Raw genomic sequence first — 15,480 nt, 5'->3', positions numbered from 1 at the left:
TATTGACTTAATAGTGGAGTGAAAGATATGATCGAAATTCGGGATTGACACAATTCCATATATCATAATTGGTCGGATCATATTGACAAAAAGATTATAGTTTCACGGTAAACGAATGATTTTGGTTTTGTCATATCACGTGACATTTCCCGTCACATGTATTGCCCTGACACATTGCTAGATCTCAATCAGGGACGGCGAGTGTGAAATGACGATAAATTAAAGGGTGTTTTAATTTATCAGTTTTGATTAGATCAAAATAATATTTCACGTCGTTAGATATCGTGATCGGGAACCTAATAGGTCGCACACAAAAGAGAATTGGAAGATTGCAAATTGTCAATTGGTTAATTTAACAATCGTTGGATAAATTAATTAATTGGATTTGTTATTTATATTCCCAAATTAATTAATTTGATTAATTAATTCACGGACCGAGTTTAATTACTTGGATTAATTAAATATTGGACCGAATCGGGCCAAGCCCGTTTGGATTTATATAAATACATGGCTAGGGTTTGAGGTCCATATCGTTTTCATTATTCTTGCTGGCACAAGAGGAAAACCCTGGTAGCTGCAATCTTATTCTCTGTGTGGATCACCGTTAAAGGCTGGACAATTGGACAGTTGTGGGTGGCGAATCAAGATTGCTGGAACGAAAAGAAAGCAAAAGGTTTGCAGAATTCGTCAAAAGTACAATCTTTATCACGATTTTTATCTAAACACAAAAAGATCCTCGATGAAAATCGAAATAATTTTATTTTTCGCTGTGCAATACATAAGTAGATTCCCAACATAATTGTGGCAATGCCTTTCCATTGGCTATCCATTTTGGCCCCACAATCAGGAATCCAAAATATGCGGTCGCGGGTGGTGAAATTTATTGAAAGTACAACATCAACTGCTTCCAGAATTTGCTGAGGAAGTGACGGTGATAGAGAAAAATCTGAATGGTGGATGGCTGGGTCAGGCATTACTCAAAATCATTAGGATGGAATTGGAAACTTATTTGCTACATTCTGAAAAGGTCAGATCTCAAGCTTTAATTTTCGGGTTTTTCTTCTTGGACAACGCCCTGTCCAAACAGGGGGCGATGTGGCGCCCCCTGTGGCCGGGTGTCTGCTGGCGCCCCCGGCTCCGTATTTTATAGCTCCACTATGCGAGGATATTTTAAACTTTAGGAAAATTAAGGGCGCTGCTACTTGGACAAGCCCCCTGTTTGGACGGGGCGAGCAGCGCCCATATAATACTCCATTGATGGGGCCCATGCAAATAATACTGCTTATACAAATGCTCAAGAGGAATTTGGGTATTGAAAAATGGATAATTTGTCTAATTTCCAATATCTTTAATAATGTTTGCATGATGTGCAAGTTGAAGTCAGCTCTAGTGGACGAACAATCACATCACGTGTCAATTTTTGTGAGGTGGTTAACAACAAACGACTTCAGATGCTTTGAGAGCAAGCATAAAACCAGAATAATGCCCTGTTTTACCTATTGCAATTTTTGTGGGGGTGATTGTTGAGCTTAGATATGGCTAACCCGGTGTCTTCAGCTGCAGGAACCAACCTTTTGGATACTGAAGCTCCACTCTTAAAAGATGTCGTCCGTGGTTCTGTCGACTTCAAAGGTCACCCTGTTACCCGATCCGGATCCGGGTGTTGGAAGTCAGCTTTCTTCATCATAGGTACGAATTGTAATTTGTATATGCCTCATCCTAGCCGAATTTCACATAGCAAAATAGGATTTTGTAATAATCAATTAGAGTGTCTAAGTGATTATAATCGCACAAATTAATTGCTTAGCAACTTGAGATTCAATTAGGGTGTGTTTGATTACATTTATTTTCCATGAAAAATATCTTATTTGGGGTGTTTGATTCTTAATGAAAAATATCTTATTTGGGGTGTTTGATTCTTACTTTTTTCCATGAAAAATATTTTCCAAACCTTTGAAAATATGCTTAATTTTCCTTGTTTTTAAGGAAAATATTTTTCTTGGATGGGGGTGGTTTTTATTTTCTACAAAAGAGGAAAAACATTTTCATTTCTAGGTGATATTTTTCATGCCAATCAAACACACTCTTATAGTTTTGTTAATTTATTGTTTTGTTCTATTTATTAGGTGTTGAAGTTGCTGAGAGAAGTGCATACTATGGAATACTTTCAAATTTGATAAGCTATTTGACGGGTCCATTAAGCCAATCCACTGCAACAGCAGCGGCAAATGTGAATGTGTGGACTGGAACGGCCATGCTTACACCCCTTTTGGGTGCTTTTGTGGCTGACTCCTTTCTTGGTCGATACTTGACCATTATTATTGCCACTGGGCTCTATATCCTGGTCAGTTCAAAACTTTTTACGTGAAAAATTGCATAATTATTCGCCTAATATGTGATTTCTATTTCCAGCTTTTAAATTACTTGTAATGATAGATATACTTATACAAGATAATCAGTGGAATTGTATGTCAAGCTACAAAAGCTTTCAGGAGTGATTATGCCAGGTTCTGTCGCATCAAAAGATGTGATAATTCATAGTTGTGATCTTGTCAATTAAAACATAAATATGCACTTCTTCAGCAGATGTCCACTTCGCAGTTCGTACTTTTATAGATTTATCAGATTTTGTGAGTAAAATGATTGAAACTTGTCTGTGAAGGTTATCACATTATATGTTCGAACTTTTTTTGATTGAATTGGCAGTCGTTTGGCTCAACATTTTGCATATTAATTTTTTTAACTATCAAGTTTGAAAACTTTTAAACTGGTACTATTTTGCATGTTTTGCCATGACGTAAATGCAGTTACTTGGTTGAACTTGTGACATTTGATCTGTTAGTTGATGGGTTTTTTTGAATGTTAAGATAAACTTGGGATACATTATGGGTTCCAGTGCTCATTCAAAATGGAAGTTTTGCTGAATCATTTTGAAAAATTATGAATAATCACAAAAGGGGATAGAGAAAATGGCAATTTTCTCCCCACAAAAAATTTCTAGGAATTCATTTGTATTCTATATTGTCCTCAATATGAATGGAGCCAAGGACTTTGATTTTGGGATTGATTTTGAGTAGTCTCTCTCTCATTTTAATAACACGAAGTACTTTTTTATACATAACATTCTAAATGCTATTCTTCTGGGAGATGCTAAACATGTTCTTTCTATTGTTATGATCTCAGGCACTTGGTGTTATGTCCATATCTGCCGCTGCTTATTCATATTCCGATTACCTAAATACTGTAGAAAATAACAAAGCATCTTCTCCGCCACAGTTTCAAGTTATTTGCTTCTTCTTCTCATTGTATTTATTTGCACTAGCACAAGGTGGGCATAAACCTTGTCTTCAAGCTTTTGGAGCTGACCAGTTTGATGAACAAAACCCAAAAGAATGTAAAGACAAAAGCTCCTTCTTCAATTGGTGGAGTTGTTTCATGAATATAGGAGTTATAGTTTCTCTCTATGTTTTGAACTACATTCAAGACAACCTAAGTTGGAGTCTTGGCTTTGGAATCCCGTGCATTGTCATGTGCCTTGCCCTGATAATATTTTTGCTTGGAACTACAACCTACCGATTTCGCTCACAGAGCGAAGGAAGAAGCCCGTTTGTGAGAATCGGTCGAGTATTCCTAAACGCTGCTAGAAACTGGCGGACTAGCCCGGCAGAAATATCTAAGGAAGAGGATGCTCAAGGTATTCTGCCTCATCAAGGCTCTCAACAGTTCAAGTAAGTAAACTACCATTTTTGTACGTATTTTGATATTCAAAGGACAAAATGCCTCTTGACCTTACTTTTGTACACGTATGACTTCTTTGGAAAAATTCATTATGCCCCCATTTGATTTTTCTAAAAATTAGATTTTTAGTAGATTTTGTTAAAGTCGATGAAATATATTGTCGAAAAGTTAATAAAAGTTGTGGATCTCATGTCCAAGAAGGAGTTCCAAACTTGCCCTTAAGTTTCTGTAGATTATTCCCAGAAAGTGTGCTTTCAAAAGGATGGATTGAAATGGTTAACCAATGGTGTCTTTGCATCGTTCAGTTTGAACCTATGTAGAATTCCACTAGTGTACTTTGCTTGAGATAGCTTCAAAATAACCTTTTAGTTGTTCTCAATTCTCATCCCAAGAATTTGTGTTAATGCATCCAAGTCCTTTATTTCTAATTTTGGTGAAAGGTGCTTCTTTAACTTTTTGATTTCATCCATATGTGAATCTGCTATTAACATGTCATCGACGTAAAGTAGTAGAATAACATAACTGGATTCAAACCTTATGAAGTAGCAACAATAGTTATTATTGCACTTTTTGTTGCCATTTTTCTTTATAAATTCATAAAACTTCTTTTACCACTATCTTGGGGCTCGTTTCAAGCGGTACAAATACATTTATTCAATTTGCATACAAGCTTCTCATTCCCTTTGACTTAGAAGCCTTCTGGTTACTGTATGTATATCTCCTTTAAGTCACTGTGGAGGAAAGCAATTTTTCTATCTAAACACTCAAGTACAAGCTCTCTGTTACAACATTATTTAAGACTGACTGAACTTTTGCCTATCTTCACCGGCAAATAAATCTTCGTATACTCAATCCTTTCTTTCTGTTGGAACTATCAATCTCGCCTTATATCTCTTTGAACCATCATGTTGGTGTACCTATTTATTGTTGTAGAGCTTTCTTTCCTGTAGGTAACTTAGCTAGCTCTCAAGTTTAGTTAGAGATAGGGGAATTTATCTCATTTTCTTTGGAAGCTCCCACTTGATCACATCCTCCACCTCACATGCCTTGTCATAACATTGAGGTTTAACAGCATTAATGAGTAATAAATAATTTATGTACCTATACTAGAAAACATAAAGTTGAGAAGACAGGGATTGGAGCTGGAGACTTTGGTGCAGTAGTCTCTAGGAGAGATTTCTCTTGCTAGGAACTATCATTTGTTTGTTGTAGCATATTGCTTTTTGGAGTATCATCCGACATATGTTAAATCATTGTGTGCATTGCCACTAAATTGGAATGTGTTTCTGTCTTGAATATGACATCCCGACTTCTAATCATTATTTTGTTGCGATCATTCTAGAAGCAGTTTCTGAACTAATCTCCATCATATCCAATGAAAGTGCACTTTAGCGACTTGGAATCAAACTTTCCCCTAGCTTAATGACTAATATGCCCATATGCAATACAATTGAAAACTTTCAAATGAATTTTTTTACTTTTTCTCCCCTCCATACTTGCTTTAACATTAGTGCTCCAAGGGTACTGACGGTTCATAGTTAATTACTAGCTTGTTTGGCATGTCTTTTGAAAATTCTAATAGAGCTTGTGTGACTCAACTGCTTTTGTACCCGTTTGACAATTTATGAAAATGATTCTTCTAGTTAGAAATGCTTTTAGAGGAAACTGATCAATTGTAACTTCATCGAAAAGATTTTAGAAGTAGGAAGCTCTTTTAAAAATTAGTTTTCAAACAAAAATTAGCCCCTGTTTGAGCTTCATTTTTTCCAAAACTCATTTTCTCAAAATTCATTCTCAACCACATATTCTCATAAAATAATTTCACGTAAATCCAAAACTTTTCTATGTTTAACCACATTCTTCAAAAAATCATTATTCGATAACACATTTTTCAAATAAATAGGTCTCAAACGTGGACTTAATGTAGATTCCTTTAAAAACTCTTCTACAGAAAGCAAAAGCAAAAGACGGGCCCTAGGTACAATGTTGTGTTGATGGCCTCTGCTAAGAACCATTTAGTCAAACCTGCATGTAACTGCATGTTTTGAGTTCTTTCAGTTAATGTCCAGTTCATATTTTTTGTCATTCCATTTTGTTGCGAATATCTTGTGTTCCTAGCAAAGTTCTTCTTTGTTTTGATGCCAATTTGGTAACAAAACTTCTTGAATCCCATATTTTAGTACTCTCCACCATTTTTAGATCTCAACTTTTTCACTTGCACTCCAGTTTCATTCTCCACCATTTCAATACCTTAAACACTAAGGATCATTGATGAAAGTCACAAAATAAGACTTACCGCCAATGGATGAAATTGATGTGGTCTTAGACATTTGTGTGAACTAACTCAAGCTTCTCTTGCTTCCACATTCTTCCACATTTCTTGAAACTCATCTTCTTATGCTTTCCAAAGATGCAACACTTGCGTACGTCTACATGAATTGATTGAAGCCCCAATAGTTTCCCCTTAGAATGCGTTTGTTTAAGCATACGTTTGGCAAGTTTATTAACAGATTTATTGCCACATGCAATGGTTATTGCACCGTTAGAAACCTTCTGGTTATCACCATTGAAGGTTGTGAAATAACCTTCATTTAACAGCTACCCGAGTCTTACATCCTTCAATTTTCATACAGATCCAATGATCTTGATCTATACTTCACTTTTATCCACTATGTGACAAGACCGATCATTTCTGAGAGACCTTTCCAAAATTACCTGGTATAATTCATAGAGTCCTTTAGTCGAGGTAGCATGAAAAGATGTTCAAGAATTTATTACCTAAGATTTTACCTTGCATGAGTTATTGTTTCCATTGCTACTAATGTTCTTAAGTTAATTAGGTTGACAAAATAGCCACATCAGTAGTGTTGATAGATTAATAAGGTTGACAAAATAAAAGATTCGACACGTAGATACGTGCTCGAGTTTGAGCATCATAGTTTGCCACTAGGGGTGAGCGTGGATTGGGTTGTTTTTTTTTAACCCAAACCCAATCCAACATGATCTATTAGATCAAAAATCAATCCAACCTAACCCAATTATTGATTTAAACCCAATCCAACCCAATCAAGTTGGGTTGATCGGTTTGGGCTTCGACCCAATTAAAGTTTGATCCAGTTTATTGCTTAAATTTGGATAATTTTTTAGAGTTTGAAATTACTTGAAAACCTCCGTTTTTTAAACACATATATAAGAAATTCTTTCTAAAAGTAATTTATCAGTAAGTTTAAAATTTATGAAGCATTTTTTTTTATTACAATTTTTTTGGAATTCATTCATTTCATCATCAATTCATCATGTTTTTAATTTTTACTTTATTGTCAAATAACATTGCATTTTTACATAGTGTTCATGTGAATTGGTCTATGTGAAAAAAACATAAATTATAAGTCATTTTCTTATCTTTACTATTGTGTCTATTTAATTTTTTTTTCCATCTTAGATATCGATTTTTTATTTCATCGGGTTGGGTTAGGTTTTAATCATAACCCGAGACCCAACACAATTCAACCTCAAATTGAATTTTCCAACCCAATTGAACTTAAAAATCGACCCAAACCGATTGTTTTGGTTTGGGTTTGTCGGGTTGAGCAGTTTGGGTTGGGTTTTGCCCCCCTATCTGCCACAACATTATCCTCGAACCTCAGTTTTGTTCACCTTTTCTTTCACAATTTCTTTACACTTATTTTTTATTGTCCTGTCTTACCATAATTCCAACTCTTGACAATCTTGGATTTGGTGAAAATCTTTTGGTTCTTCCTGACTTGCCCGTGCCACGTTGGTTACCTATGTTTGATGTCTGTATCTTTCCATGTTCAAAGCGGCTCTCAAAAGTAGAAACATCTTATTGTCTTCAAATAGCCTTAGTCAAGATCATGCTTACGACATCATCAAACTAAAACTTGGACTTTTCAATAGAGCTACTAGTTGCTGCAATTGTGCCATTCGAAGGCAACTACCCAAGGATTAATAAATCTCAAACCTCATCAAGAAAATGATTTTGACCATGTAGCTAGTTCGTCACTTCAACGTGTTATCCAATTCTTCTACCTTCAGTCATCTTTAAACTAAACAACTATTTGATTAAAGAAACTTTGTTTGGTGGATGGCTATTCATACAGATTGGACAAGGTTGTCATGAGAGACATTGTTGTCTCCTCCTTTTTTATGTCGAAGAATTGACTTCAACAATATCTGTCTTATAGTCTCAAAAGTCTTCCGATCATGCAACTCCAACTCACCGTTTGTTATCTTCTTTGGCTTTTCACCAAGTGGTTTATACATATCTTTTGGCTTGGGTAGTCCTCCAGATACATTCTCCAGGATCAATTTGTACTGTAAAATTTATTGATTTTGGATATCTTCTCCTTTGTCGTGATTGCACCCACTCAAACACAAGGTTGGTTAAAAAAAAAAATTGAATTGTATTTCGGTGTAGTGACACACCTTTGTTGTGTTGCTATAATGCCAATCATTAGGAATTAGATCTTTACTAATTCTGTGACAATTAGTGGGATGCGAAATAAATTATCTAAATTGTGAAGAAGCAAAAGATACAAAATTAAGATCATGTGCAAGATACTAGGATTTAACATGGTTTTGCAATTGTGCTTTCGTCTATAGAACAACACAATTTATTTATTTGTTCACTATATCACGAAATAAAGAAGAATACAAAGAAAGACGGAGTATTTTTAGCCTATGCAAAGGTTTTTTCTCTCATCTAACTCTATAGAAACTTGACTCTTTGTTTTTGGCTCTTTGCACCTCACTTGCACTCTTGCACTTTTTTCTTTGGCCAAGCTACTCTATTTATATAGTGTTTGGCCCCATCAATTAATTATAATAAGCAAATTGTCAAGAAGGATGAATTTTGCGTTTGAAATTGCCTTGACAAAATTTGTACTTGACCATGCATTCACTAATCTTATAAGAAACCATTCTGAAGCCTTTAGAACATGAAGCCCATAATCATCATTAGGTCACTATTCATGAATGTTATGGAATGTAAATATGTAGGCTTAATTAGAGGAATTCCTAATTAGTATCCTACCAAATATAGAATCCCTAATTTGTATCTATATATATATATATATAGGTATCGTTAGGTATGAAGAGATTAAGGAAAAATTATTTTTTTCTTCTTGAGTTTACCTGGTATCAGAGCACTAAACCATCTCACCAGTGGATTTGGCTCTCTGTGGTCGACGGTAGCTTCTGGCTTCCGGGTCGCATCGATGCGTGTTCAGGTTTCTGGCATCTAAGTCGGTTTGAACCTCGTGTTCCCGGCGTTTGAGTCTTCCACACGTAGTTGCCGACTGTTCTGTCTTCCTCTCCCACATCGTCGGCCATTCGGTACCTCTTCCGGTTTGGGTTGACAAGTTGCCTGAAGATTTCAGGTCCATTTATCCAGTCAGTGACCGATTGTAGCGCTGGGCAGATTCTGGTTTCTATTTGGGTTGGAGTCGGCATTCCAGGTTTAATGAGTCCATCTCTGTGTGGGCAGTATAATTGTTGGTCCATTATTTTTGGCATTTAATTGTTGGTCCATTATTGTTGGGCTAATTGATTTAGTTGGGCTGGGCTATCATTATGCCCCCGTTTGAGCCCCATTATTTGGAGATTATAATGTTATGAATAGTGTTTTTTTGAAAAATGAGTGATTGAAAAGAAAAGAAAAGTTTTTGGTTTACGCGTAATATTATTTTATTGAAGATTGTGTGGTTAAAAATATGAGAGAGAAATTTAATTTAATCTAATGAGAAATAATGGGGGCCAAACGGGGGCTATGTGTGTTGTTTTTGTCTTTGATTAGTCAATTTGGACCTTGGGTTTCGTTATCATGGATGATAAATAAAAACATTTAGCCGTGACTGATGTCATTCGAGTAATGTTCAAAATCACAGAACATAAGTTGGTTGGTCCAAATTATTTAGATTGGTGTAAGACAGTTCGAATTTATTTGCGGAATATTTCTATGGATAATTACCTTACTGAAGATCTACCAAGGGATAATACCAGCCAAACATGGGTAAGAGATGATGCTCGATTATTCTTACAAATTTGAAATTCCATTGACACTGAGATAGTTAGTCTAATTAATCATTGTGAGTATGCTAAGGAATTGATGGAATATTTAGAATTTATGTACTCTGGGAAAGGAAATGTGTCCCGTATTTACGAAGTTTGCAAGAGTTTTTATGGTACCGAACAACATGATCAATCTCTCCAAGCTTATTTTATGAATTTCAAAAAGACAATGGAAGAATTAAACGTTTTGCTACCTTTGAGTTCTGATGTGAAAGTTCAACGAACTCAGCTGGAGTAAATGGCTGTGATGAGTTTCCTAGCTGGTCTTAATTCTCCATTTGAGACCTCTAAATCTCAAATCCTCTCCAATGCTGAAATTTCTTCTCTACAAGAGACTTTAGAGAGTACTTCGCACAGATATTAGTACTTCTGTTGCTTCATCAGTTCAGGATTCTAGTGCTCTTATCAGTCGTGGTGGTAGAGGTAAAAGAAGAGGCAGAGGTACAGGTGGTCGAATTAATCGGAGTCAGAATGAAGGGGGTGTTATATGCTATTATTGTCATAAACCGGGTCATACCAGATCTTTGTGTCGAAAATTGCATAATAAATCTCAGAAGTCTCACTCAGCTCATGTTGCGACTGCTACTTCTTCTGGGCAGACTATTACAGTTTCTACTGATGAATTTGCCAAATTCATTTAGTACCAAGAAACATTAAAGAATTTTTTTCACTCTATTTCTACCATTGCTGAGACAGGTAAACCTAATACATGCCTTCTCTCATTTTCATCAAAATGGGTTATTGATTCTGGCGCTCCAGATCATATGACAGGTAATCCCAGTCTCTTTTCCGCTTTTCAATCACATACATCTCCTTCCACTGTTACTCTAGCTGATGGCTCTGCATCTTGTGTACTTGGCTCTGGCACTATTAAGTCAACCCCATTAATTTCCTTATTATCTGTCTTAAGTCTACCAAAATTTTCTCTCAATTTAATGTCTGTTAGCAAACTTAATAGAACCTTAAACTATTCTGTCTCATTTTTCCCCATTATTGTGTTTTTCAGGATTTTGTGACAAAAAAGATTATTGGTAAAGGACATGAATCAGGCGGTCTCTATATTCTGGATACCTAGGTGCCCAAGTCCATTGCACGTTTAGGTGTCTTAACTCCATTTGAAGCCCATTGTCGGTTGGGACATCCATCTTTACCTTTGTTGAAGAAATTATGTCCTTAATTTCAAACTGTATCATCTTTAGATTGTAAGTCGTGTCAGTTTGCGAAACATCATCGTTTGTCCTTAGTTCCTTGAGTCAATAAAAAAGCTAATTCTCATTTCGGGTTAGTTCATTCAGATGTTTGGGGTCTGTGTCTTGTCGTGTCTCAAACCGGATTTCGGTATTTTGTTACATTTGTTGATGATTTTTCTCGTGTGACTTGGTTTTATTTAATGACGAATCGTTCTGAATTATTTTCTCATTTTAGTACATTTTGTGCTGAAATTAAAACACAGTTTGATGTGTCTGTACGTACATTGAGAATTGATAATGTCAAAGAATATTTTTCTGATTCTTTTCAGACTTACATGCTTCGGAATGGTATTCTTCATCAATCCTCCTGTGTTGACACACCCTCTCAGAACGGTGTGGCTGAAAGAAAAAATAGACATCTTCTTGAGACAGACAGGGCACTCCTGTTCCAAATGCATGTTCCCAAACTATTTTGGGCTGATGTCGTCTCCACAGCCTGTTTTTTGATTAATCGAATGCCTTCATCTGTTCTTTATGGTGAAACTCCTTACAATGTCATTTTCCCCACCAAATCCTTGTTTCCCATTGAACCAAGAATATTTGGTAGTACTTGTTATGCTCTTGATATATGTCCCCAGGTAACTAAATTAGATCCAAAGTCCCTAAAATGCATTTTTTTGGTTTATTATCGTCTACAAAAAGGGTATCGATGCTACTGTTTGAGTCTTAACAAATATTTTGTGTTGGTTGACGTTACCTTTCTGGAACACGTTCCTTTCTTTTCCACTTCTTCTACTTCTCTCAATAAGGGGAATGATGATGATCTGTTTGTTTATCATGTAACTTCTACACCTATTGCTTCCACACTACCTATCCTCTAGGTGTACTCCAGACTACGAATCCCCCCGATACATGTTCGGCACCTAGCTCTTCTTCGCCATTGGATCCAATATCTAGTGATCTCGATCTGCCTATTGGTTTTCGTAAAGGTAAATGTCAGTGTACTTACCCTATTTCATCATTTGTTTTTTATGATCACTTGTCCTCTTCTTCTTGTTCTTCTGTTGCCTCCATAGACTCCGTAACTATTCCAAAAACTGTTCATGACGCCTTATCCCATCCTGGATGGCGTGATGCTATAATAGAGTAGATTAGCGCTTTAGATGTTAATGGTACTTGGGATTTGGTGAATTTACCTGTAGAAAAAAGGCTATTGGATGTAAGTGGGTGTTTGCGGTCAAAGTCAATCCTGACGGATCAGTGGATAGACTTAAAGCTCACCTTGTGGCTAAAGGCTATGCCCGGACTTATGGTGTGGATTATTCTGACACTTTTTTCCTGTAGCCAAAAAATTAATGTCTGTTTGTTCATTTCAATGGCAGCTATACATACTTGGCCTCTACATGAATTAGATATCAAAAATGCTTTCTTACATGGTGATCTCCAAGAGGAAGTCTATATGGAGCAACCGCATGGGTTTGTTACTCAGGGGGAGTACGGGAAAGTGTGTCATGTTAGAAAGTCTTTATATGGTTTGGAACAGAGTCCACGTGTGTGGTTTGAAAAATTCAATCAAGCAGTGAAAAGTTTGGAATGCAAAAGAGCAAGTCTGATCACTCAGTATTCTACAAACAGTCTGAATCCGGTATTATTCTCCTTGTTGTATATGTTGATGATATTATTATCATTGACAGTGATGCTCTGGGAATTTCATCTCTAAAATCCTTTCTCCACACCCAATTTCACACAAAAGATTTAGGGATGTTGAAGTATTTCTTAGGAGTTGAGGTGACAAGAAGTAAGAAAGGCATCTTCTTATCTCAGAGAAAATATGTACTGGACTTATTAACCGAGACAGGAAAGTTGGGAGCTAAACTAAGCAGTGCTCCAGTGCTTCCTAATTTGCAACTTACCAAAGATGGTGACTTATTTGATGATTCTGAGAAATATAGAAGATTGGTTGAGAAATTGAACTATCTTACACTAACTCGTCTTGATATTGCGTATTCTGTTAGTATTGTAAGTCAATTCATGCCTTCCCCGACAGTTCGCCATTGGACAGCGTTAGAACAGATCCTGTGTTATTTGAAGGGAGCTCTTGGACGTGGATACTGTACAGAAATTATGGACATACTCTCATCGAATGTTTTTCAGATGCAGATTTGGCAGGTTCCAAGATTGATTGAAGATCTATTATTGGCTATTGTGTTTTTGTTGGAGGAAATGTGGTCTCATGGAAAAGTAAGAAGCAAAATGTTGTATCTTGATCTAGTGCAGAATCAGAATACAGAGTTATGGCATAATCTGTGTGAGATAATGTGGATATATCAACTCCTAACTGAAGTCGGTCTTAAGATCTCAACACCAGCAAAGTTATGGTGTGACAATCAAGCGTCTCTTCATATTGCTTCTAATCCGGTGTTTCATCAATGAACTAAGTATATTGAGATTGACTGTCATTTCGTGCATGAAAAGGTGCAGCAGAATTTAATATCTGCGGGACATGTGAAAACTGGAGAACAATTCGGAGATATCGTCACAAAGGCTCTAAATGAGATTTGAGTTGATTATATTTGTAACAAGCTGGGCATGATTAATATTTATGCTCCAGCTTGAGGGGCAGTGTTATGGCATGTAAATATGTAGGCTTAATTAGAGGGACTCCTAATTAGTATCCTACCAAATATAGAATCTCTAATTTGTATATATATATATATATATATATATAGGTATTGTCAGGTATGAAGAGATTAAGGAAAAAGTATTTTTTTTCTTCTTGAGTTTACAATGAATAATGGTCTTGACTATTCAACATCAACCTAATTCGGTTTAATTATAGTCCTTCTGGTTTGTGACAGGTTTCTTAACAAAGCATTGGTTGCACCTGATGGTTCTGTGGAAGACTGGAAAGTTAGTGAGATATCTGAGATTGAGGAGGCAAAGGCAGTTCTCAGGCTTGTTCCAATATGGACTACATGTTTAGGATATGCCATTATATATTCACAATCCTCCACTTTATTCACCAAGCAAGGAGTTACAATGGATCGCCATATCACGTCTAGCCTACGAATACCAGCTGCTTCATTTCAATCTTTTGTCAGTGTTGGCGTTGTTGTCTTTATTCCAATCTATGATCGCGTTGTGGTTCCAATTGCAAGATCAATAACTGGGAAACCTGCAGGCATAACAATGCTTCAACGAATTGGAACTGGAATAACTTTATCTTTTCTTTCCATGGTAATTGCAGCTTCAGTTGAGAGGGAACGTCTGAAAATTGCTGTCAAATATGGACTGGTGGATCTGCCAAATGCAACTGTACCAATGAGTGTGTGGTGGCTGCTACCTCAGTATTTGCTTTTCGGAATTGCAGATGTATTCACCTTGATTGGGCTCCAAGAATTCTTCTACGACCAGGTTCCAAATGAACTGAGGAGTATTGGTCTTGCTCTATACCTCAGCATCTTTGGCATAGGAAGCTTTTTGAGCAGCTTTCTTATCTCTGTGGTGGAGAAAGCCACCAGTGGCCCGGGTCAAGATGGTTGGTTTTCAGACAACCTTAATCGGGCTCATCTCGATTACTTCTATTGGCTACTGGCTGGGCTTAGTGCTGTTGCACTCGCTGCCTACATCTACTTTGCAAAATCTTACATCTATAGGCGAAGAAATAGTCTGTGAAGTTGTATAGAACTACTACCTCGACAAATTATGGGGAGTAGAACTGCAATATTGTGCAATAAACTGAACTAATAGTTAATAGTTTGTGTATATATCGCAAGAAGAATTTGTAAATAAACAATGTTGCTTGTATGTGTATACATCTTTCGAATTTTATTTATTTATTTTCAAATTAACAAAACGATAACATTGCAAATCGATTTTAGAGTGGAGTTTCCTTGCTTGCAGCACTAACCATTGAGGTTATGTGCGTCAAGGCATTACGTCTTCGATGAACTCAGTTTTCAACATGTCTAAGAATCGAATATTATTACTTATTGAAAACATGAAGTCGAGAGAGAAGAACATGCTACTCTTCTTGTAAAGTTAGGTTAATAATAAAGATAGTATTAAATTCATCGATTAGACCTTATAGGGACGAATGCACCATTTGAACTCTATTCACTGTAAAATTGGCTCGAGATTGAGTGTTTTGTAACTTGACGTAAATAATAATTTCTTCAATGATACAATCCAAAAATCAATTTATTTATCGTACTCGTACAGAAGTTTCCACTTGTTTTGTTCCTAAGCTTCATAAAACTCTCTACGAAGTTAAATACGTTTCGAGTAGTCCTAGACAACTTGCCCACTATCACTTTTTGTAGTATCTACGAAACTAAATCATGCATGCTTAAAGAATAAATAACTTCTACTAAAATTTGTTGTGTTTTGAAAGCAATCAGAATAAAATCTCTATTTTGTATACTCATTTTTCTCAAAGTAGGATGGTTGTGCTCCTGAGAAA

General features: G+C 36.2%; 1 protein-coding gene across 5 annotated transcripts; it reads left to right on the top strand.

Moving 5' to 3' along the window:
• The first annotated feature begins 870 nt into the window (after window positions 1–870).
• On the top strand, window positions 871–14,853 carry LOC111373894 (protein NRT1/ PTR FAMILY 5.10-like). Of its 5 annotated transcripts, none has more exons than XM_022996487.1 (5): window positions 871–1,027; window positions 1,564–1,689; window positions 2,127–2,344; window positions 3,184–3,728; window positions 13,877–14,853. In XM_022996487.1, the coding sequence occupies exons 3-5, from the start codon at window positions 2,255–2,257 to the stop codon at window positions 14,691–14,693; spliced, it is 1,452 nt and encodes a 483-aa protein (XP_022852255.1). In that variant the 5' UTR covers window positions 871–1,027; window positions 1,564–1,689; window positions 2,127–2,254; the 3' UTR covers window positions 14,694–14,853. The 5 variants fall into 5 exon arrangements, with proteins under 5 accessions (XP_022852255.1, XP_022852253.1, XP_022852252.1 ...); XM_022996485.1 differs by having other exon boundaries at window positions 1,558–1,689; XM_022996484.1 differs by lacking the exon at window positions 871–1,027 and adding an exon at window positions 1,034–1,309.
• Window positions 14,854–15,480: the final 627 nt, after the last annotated feature.

Source organism: Olea europaea, unplaced genomic scaffold (genome assembly GCF_002742605.1).
Source record: "Olea europaea var. sylvestris unplaced genomic scaffold, O_europaea_v1 scaffold1175, whole genome shotgun sequence".
Taxonomy (NCBI): Eukaryota; Viridiplantae; Streptophyta; class Magnoliopsida; order Lamiales; family Oleaceae; genus Olea; species Olea europaea.
This window is presented reverse-complemented; position numbering and strand designations above follow the sequence as displayed.